Source organism: Carlito syrichta, unplaced genomic scaffold (genome assembly GCF_000164805.1).
Source record: "Carlito syrichta isolate Samal-C Ts95f unplaced genomic scaffold, Tarsius_syrichta-2.0.1 Scaffold311396, whole genome shotgun sequence".
In the NCBI taxonomy this organism is placed as follows: domain Eukaryota; kingdom Metazoa; phylum Chordata; class Mammalia; order Primates; family Tarsiidae; genus Carlito; species Carlito syrichta.
In genome coordinates this window covers 9,047-15,582 of record NW_007255492.1, presented here as the reverse complement: position 1 = coordinate 15,582, position 6,536 = coordinate 9,047, and the positions used below count along the sequence as shown (strand labels likewise).

General features: G+C 50.8%; 1 protein-coding gene across 1 annotated transcript in view; it reads left to right on the top strand.

Moving 5' to 3' along the window:
- The first annotated feature begins 320 nt into the window (after positions 1-320).
- The window catches only part of LOC103271188 (5-methylcytosine rRNA methyltransferase NSUN4), an 11,749-nt gene continuing 5,533 nt past the window's right edge, over positions 321-6,536 (top strand). The window contains exons 1-2 of the mRNA XM_008068640.2: positions 321-513; positions 4,760-5,103. Of these exons, the coding sequence (XP_008066831.1) occupies positions 421-513; positions 4,760-5,103 (437 nt within the window). The 5' untranslated portion in view covers positions 321-420. The remainder of the gene's footprint in view (positions 514-4,759; positions 5,104-6,536) is intronic.

Below are 6,536 nucleotides of genomic sequence, written 5' to 3'. Positions count from 1 at the left end.
CCCAGGCGGGTCTCGAACCCGCGGGCTCAGGCAATCCACTCACCTCAGCCTCCTAAAGGTGGGGGATTACAGGCTGAGCCACCGAGCCCGGCTAGCTAACTCTTTTAGTATTCAATCACCGGAGCTTCTAGTCCTCTCTGATCCTCCAACTGGGTTTAGGGGCCTCTTCGGAGGCCCCAGCACTACTCGATTCCTCTAGGCCGTGCCACCAGACTGCCAGGTTGCTCGTTTTGCAGCATCCTCAGGGTATCCCCGGCTGGGCGGGGTATACAAAGGTGGGCGGAGCCCTGGGGGAGCGTCAGAGGTAGTTCCCTCCTTTTTTCTAGGTCTTGTCCTCCAGGGTGGCGTTCACCTCTTCCCCGGAACCTTAGGGTCTCCCGCTGCGGTTCCGGTCGGAATTACGCAGTGTCGCACGCCAACATGGCTGCGCTGGCACTGAGAGGTGTTCGGGAGCTGCTGAAGCGTGTGGATTTCGCGTCGGTTCCGCGGAGACATCGACATAAAAAGAAATGGGTAAGGTCCGACTGGGGGCACAGGATGGAACAGTAACGGTGGAAGCTTCTCTAACCCTTCCATTTCCCGCCCCCTAGAACCCAAAGCCTCTTTACCCTGCCATTCGCGGAGCGTCACTAAGCTCCTCCCTCTCACGTCTGTTACGTCACCGCCTCTCTCTCTCTCTCTGTCCTTTTATTTCGCCCTAAGTGTTCATCTCTTGTACTTGTTACGTCTGCAGCCTCCTAACTCCGCCCTTCTAAGTTACGTCATCGCCTCGCCCTCATTCTTTTAGTTATGTCACCTCCTCCTGCTCCCAGCTCGGCTTACCTTTCCTTTGGCCCCCACTACCCCTTCCACTTCCCTCCCTCTTCCCCTCCCTCCCTCTTCCCCTCCCTCCCCCCCCTTTTCCTTACCTCCTTACCCCATGACCTCTTCTACTCCTTTCCTCATTGATCATCATCCTGCCCGGTCGCCCTCACCCCCCGGAAAATGCCATAGCGAAATCCCCTACTCCCCTGGGTCTCCGCTGCCTTGCGGGAAAGGGATCAGCCCCGTCCTCACCCTCAAGCTGCCACTGGCGCCCAGGAAATGTTACAGCGACCGCCCAGCCCATACTACCGGCCCTTCCACAAACGCAGGCAAAAGGTGCAAGGACTCCTCTCACCCTCCGGACTCTCCCCATTTCTCTAGAGTCGCTTTCTCTTGTCTCACCGGTAGCCCGGGAATTTCTTCCATAAATGGCACGTCCCGGTGCTTACCTCAACCGGTTCCCTCCCCGCCCTCATCGCCCCCTTCCTCACACCCACAGCCTCCCTTGCCCCCAGAGAGATGTTCTTTTGAACCCTCTTCTCCCCAACTCCTTCAAACGCCTTATTGCTGCATTTCGGGTTCTCCTCCTTCAAGTCCTTATTTTGACCGGTTCAGCCTTCTGGGGTCACCCACTCTCCATCAACGGATCCCTTATTACAGCTGGATCAGTCCGCCGAGAATGCCAAGTCCCTGTCCTCGAAGCCCTTGTTTTGACCAACACACTTACCTCTCTTACTGTAGTGGTTACTCTCCAGCTTTGGGAAGCAGCATGGTGACCTCCCCTCCCCTCACTCATCAGCCTCCGAGAACCAGTCCCCTGACCTCCCCTCAGCTCACTCATGTACCCTTGGAAACTGGCCCCATGATTTCACCTCCCCTCACTCCTGAGTCCCAGGGAACTTGCCCTGTGATTTCACCCCCTCCTACTCATAGGATCCTGGGAACTTGCCTCACGATTTCGCCTCCCCTTGCTCACCAGCCAGTGGAAACTAGACCTATGGTCTCTCCAGTCCTTTCTCACAGGGTTTTGGAAACTGGACTGATGATATCCAACCTGCCTTCTCACTGGTCCTCAGGGGAAAGTTATAATGATCCTCTTCCTTCCTCACCATCTTCCCCACCTACTGCCGGCTTATACCATGGCAGCCATAAGCCTCCAGACTCTTGTGACCCCAAACCACAGCTTGATCTGCCCCTTGAGAAAAATTGTTGTGGCTCCCCACTCTCATCTCAGAGAGGCATGTCTGGCTCTCCCTGCTCACCTCGGAAGGGCTCTTATCATTATTCCCATCTTTCCTCAGAGGCCTGCATACCTGCCCCTGGGAGTCCTTGCTGTTCCATCCGCCTGGCCCCTGGAAGTACTGTTTCTCCTTGCTCATCCCAGCCCCAGGCTCCCAGGGAGTCTTGCTTTGAGTCCCTTTTCTCCTGGGAGGCTAGTGAAAACTCTTACCTCCTCCTGTCCCCGGATGCTATGACTTCTGGTCCCTCTTGTTCCCAGGAATCATCTCTTCCCCACTGTCCTTATTCTGTCTTCTCCGTCCCTTCACCTCTGGGCAACCAGTCTATACCTTCACCCCAGTCACTTCCCCGCAGAAGCTACAATGAACCTCCTCTCCCTTCCCCAGTGTCCCCCAAAGTGCAGTCCCCTAAATCCTCAGAGTTGAGGCAATCATGCACTCCCCACAGATGTCGCTCCCTAATCAACACTCCCCAGCATACCCCTCCTGGCCATCCCAAGCCCCCTGAAGCTAGCACCTCTCCTCCACCTCCTTCCCACCCCTCTGGCCTCTCTGGTCCTTTTTGTGTGAAGCCATGCATCACGATGCTTTCAAATTCCTGTCCCAAAGAACTTCTCCCAGGAACTACCTTACCCACTGTGGTCCCTAGGACCCTCAGAACTGTTATTCCCACTTCTCTTCCCCTTTGCTTTCCTTGTGATGCGGTTTTACCCAGTAGTTATGCTCAGAGCAGGCCCCATGGACTCCCTATGAGATCTCCATGCAATACCCATATATACTCTGTGGTTCCCTCCACTCCCCATCCCAGCCCAACCCCTGGTTCCCTCAGCCACTCCACAGGCCCTACTCAGTGTCATAACTATCCCATTGTGCCCCCCTGTGGCACCTATAGCACTCCCAAGGGCCCAACCCAACCTCATTATCAACCTCCGGTGCCTCCTTGTTCTACCCACATCTATTCTTTTATCCCTTTGAGAACACCCTTTGATCCCCGATGTTTACCCATTGTTCCCCGACCCCGGGCCTACCTTGATACTATCCCCTGTGGCCTCCATGTCTACCCAGTGGCCTCTCAAGGCTCTTGCAAAGAGCCTCCCAAGATCCCCTACAGCTGCCCTTTGCCTTCATCCAAGGATTCCAGCTGTAGCACTAATCCCAGCTGTAGTTCGAGTGTTATTAGTGAATGCCAGAGTAGTGACAGTCAGAGCAAGAGTACCAACCAAAACAAAAGTCAGAGCCAAAGTAAGAGTCCCCATGATAGCAGAAGTCAGAGCCAGAGCAAGAGTCCTCATCTGAGCATAAATCAGAGTCAGAGAAAGAGTCCCCATCGTAGCAGAAGTCGGAGCCGGAGCAATAGTCCTCACCGAAACTTAAATCTGGGCCAGAGTAAGAGTCCCCACATTAGCAGAAGTCAGGGCAAGAACAAGAGTCTTCACTACAGCAAAAGTCGAAACCAGAGCAAGAGTCCTCATCATGGCAGAAGTCAGGGCCGGAGCAAGAGTCCCCAAAATAGCAGGAGCCGGAGCAAGAGTCCCTACCAAGGCAGAAGTCGTACTCGGAGCAAGAATCCTCAGTATAACAAGAAATGAGGGCCAGAGCAAAAGTTTTGACCAGACCAAAATCCAGGCTAGAGCAAAAGTCACAGATAGTAACAAGACTGCCAGCCATAGCATTCCAGCTGCTGCAACCAGGACCAACTCATGGACTCCTCACCTGAAGTCTTAATGTCCCTTTTACTCTACCTTTCTGCTCTTTTCTCCATGTCCTTCTCTGCTACCCCCATAGCAGTCATCCTGGAAGTCCCTGTTTTGGTTCATACCTCAGGATTCTGTGAGTCTCTTTATCTCATCTTCCTGGAGTCTGGAAACTCCCAAAATGACCCTCAACCCTATGATTCTGAGTGTTATGGTGCTAGTAGCTGCATGACTTTAGGTAAGTTACCCACATCCCTCCATCAGTGTGGAAGGCTGATATTATTTTTTTGTATCCTACTAAGTTATCTGTTGTAATGATCACAGAAGCTAGTAGACATGATAGTACTTTGGAAAATAGAAAGACTGTTCAGAGGAAAAGGGTTTTTTTTCTAAACCCAAAGCTTACCTATGGCCTTCCATAGTTTCTCCTAACCTGCAGGCTCTCCTCAAGAGTCTCCTCCTGAGCTTTCATTCTTTTTTTTTTTTTTTCTTGCTCTGTCACCCAAGGCAGAGTGCAATGGTGTGATCATAGCTCATTGCAGCCTCGAACTCTTGGACTCAAGTGATCCTTCTGCCTTAGTCCCTCAAGTAGCAGGTACTACAGGCGTGCAACTCCATGCCCAACTAATTTAAAAAATTTTTTGTAGAGTTGTGGAGGTCACACGATGTTGCCTAGCTGGTCTTAAACTCCTGGCCCCAAGCACTTCAGCCTCCCAAAGCACTGAGATTACAGGCTTGAGTCACCATACCCAACTTCCATTCTCTTAAGTTTCTCTTACTCCGTTGTCTCCTTTCTTGATGACTCCCATGTAGTTTGTCAAGTTACAACTTCCTTTCTCTCACAACCCTGGGATGGGAAGGCCAGCTCCCTACTAGTTTTCTGTTTCACACTTCTCTTCTGACAGGCAGGTATACAAAGGTAGGAGTGGATCCAAAAGTGCCCCTAGACTCTGAGGCAGAATCAGGTATTAGGGGATAGAGGCAAGACTAGGACAACCACTAACCCTGTCCTTTCTCTTTTAGGCTGCCACAGAGCCCAAATTCCCCGCTGTTCGACTGGCTCTGCAGAATTTTGACATGACCTACAGTGTGCAGTTTGGGGATCTTTGGCCATCAATCCGTGTCAGTCTCCTCTCAGAGCAGAAATATGGTGCGCTGGTTAATAACTTTGCTGCTTGGGAGCATGTGAGTGCTAAGCTGGAGCAGTTGAGTGCCCGGGACTTTGTGAATGGAGCTATCTCCCACTTGGAAGTGGAACCTGAGAGTCGTCAATCTGCAGCTCCAACCTCAACATCCTGGGCCTGCAGTCCGAACCTTCGATGCTTCACTTTTGCCAAAGGGGATGTCAGCCGCTTCCCTCCTGCCAGGTAGGATCTGGAGCCATGGCTGGGACTGTCCTGAGTGCCTGCTTGAAATAGACATGAAGAGACCCAGCTCCTGTCCTCTGTCATAAGGATATTATGTTGCTAATATTTATGGCGCATTAGGCATTTTTTTGAGTGTTGTGTATATGTTATCTCCTTTGTTCTGTCAACAGCCTTATGAAGTGTTAATATTATTGCTTTTTTTTTTTTTTACATTTGGGGAAACTAAGGTAGAGAAGTTAAGGTACTTACTTGCTTTATGTCTCTCAGATAGTAAGTGGTGCAGCTAGTATTTAGAACTAGGTGGCCTGAGCCCTGAATCTGCACAATGAACCTGCTCTGCTGCCTCCCGTAGAAAACAACCACCTCTTCCCTGAGCACCCACGGGTCCCTCTCAAGTTAGTGTGTGTTATTCACAGCTGTCTTCTGTTTTGCCCCCAGAGCCACTCATCAAAGTGAGTAGGAGAAGTAATCTCGTGGTACTGAGGGCAATAGGATTTTCCTAGGAAATGGGACTGACTGAGGGGCACAGAGTTGGCACTAGACTGGGAAAAAGCATGAATTTCCAGTCTCTTGATCCAATGTTTATGTATATGAAGTTGAGTGAAAAAGGCTCCAGAATCAAATGCTGAATGAATTGTGCTTTTGAAATTGGGAAAAGGAAGCCAGATGCAGTAGCTCATGCCTATAATCTAGCACTTTGGGAGGCCGAGGTGAGAGGATTGCCTGAATCCAGGGATTTGAGACCAGTCTGAGTAACTTGGCGAGACCTCGTCTCTACAGTAAATCAAAAACTTAGCTGGGTGTGGTGGCACGTGCCTGTAATTCCATCTACTTGGAAGGCTGAGGTGGAAGGACTGCCTGAGCCCAGCAGATAGAGGCTGTAGTGGCTGTGATTGTGTCACTGCACTCCAGCCTAGGCGACAGAGTGAGACTCCAACTCAAAAAAAAAAAAAAAAAAAAGAAATTAAGAAAAGGAAAGCTCAGTATCAGTTTTAGGATATAGAAATTGATCTATGAAGGACTCATTGATTCATTCAGAAATAGTTATTGTCTACCAAATGCTAGGTATTTGAGTGCTTTGGTGCACAAATCCTCATGGAACTTCCAGTCTAGTGAGGAAGACAACTGTTAAAAAACTACTTAGCTAGGCACGGTGGCTCACACCTATAATCCCAGCACTTTGGGAGGCTGAGGTGAGAGGATTGCCTGAGCCCATAAGTTCAAGACCAGCCTGGGCAACTTGGTGAGACCTCATCTCCACAATAAATCAAAAAATTAGCTGAGTGTGGTGGCGTGTGTCTGTAGTCCCAGCTACTTGGAAGGCTGAGGAAGAAGAAGCACCTGTGTCCAACAGGTCAAGGCTGCGGTGGCTGTGAGCGTGCCACTGCACTACAGCCTGGGCGACAGAGTGAGACTCCAACTCAAAAAAAAAA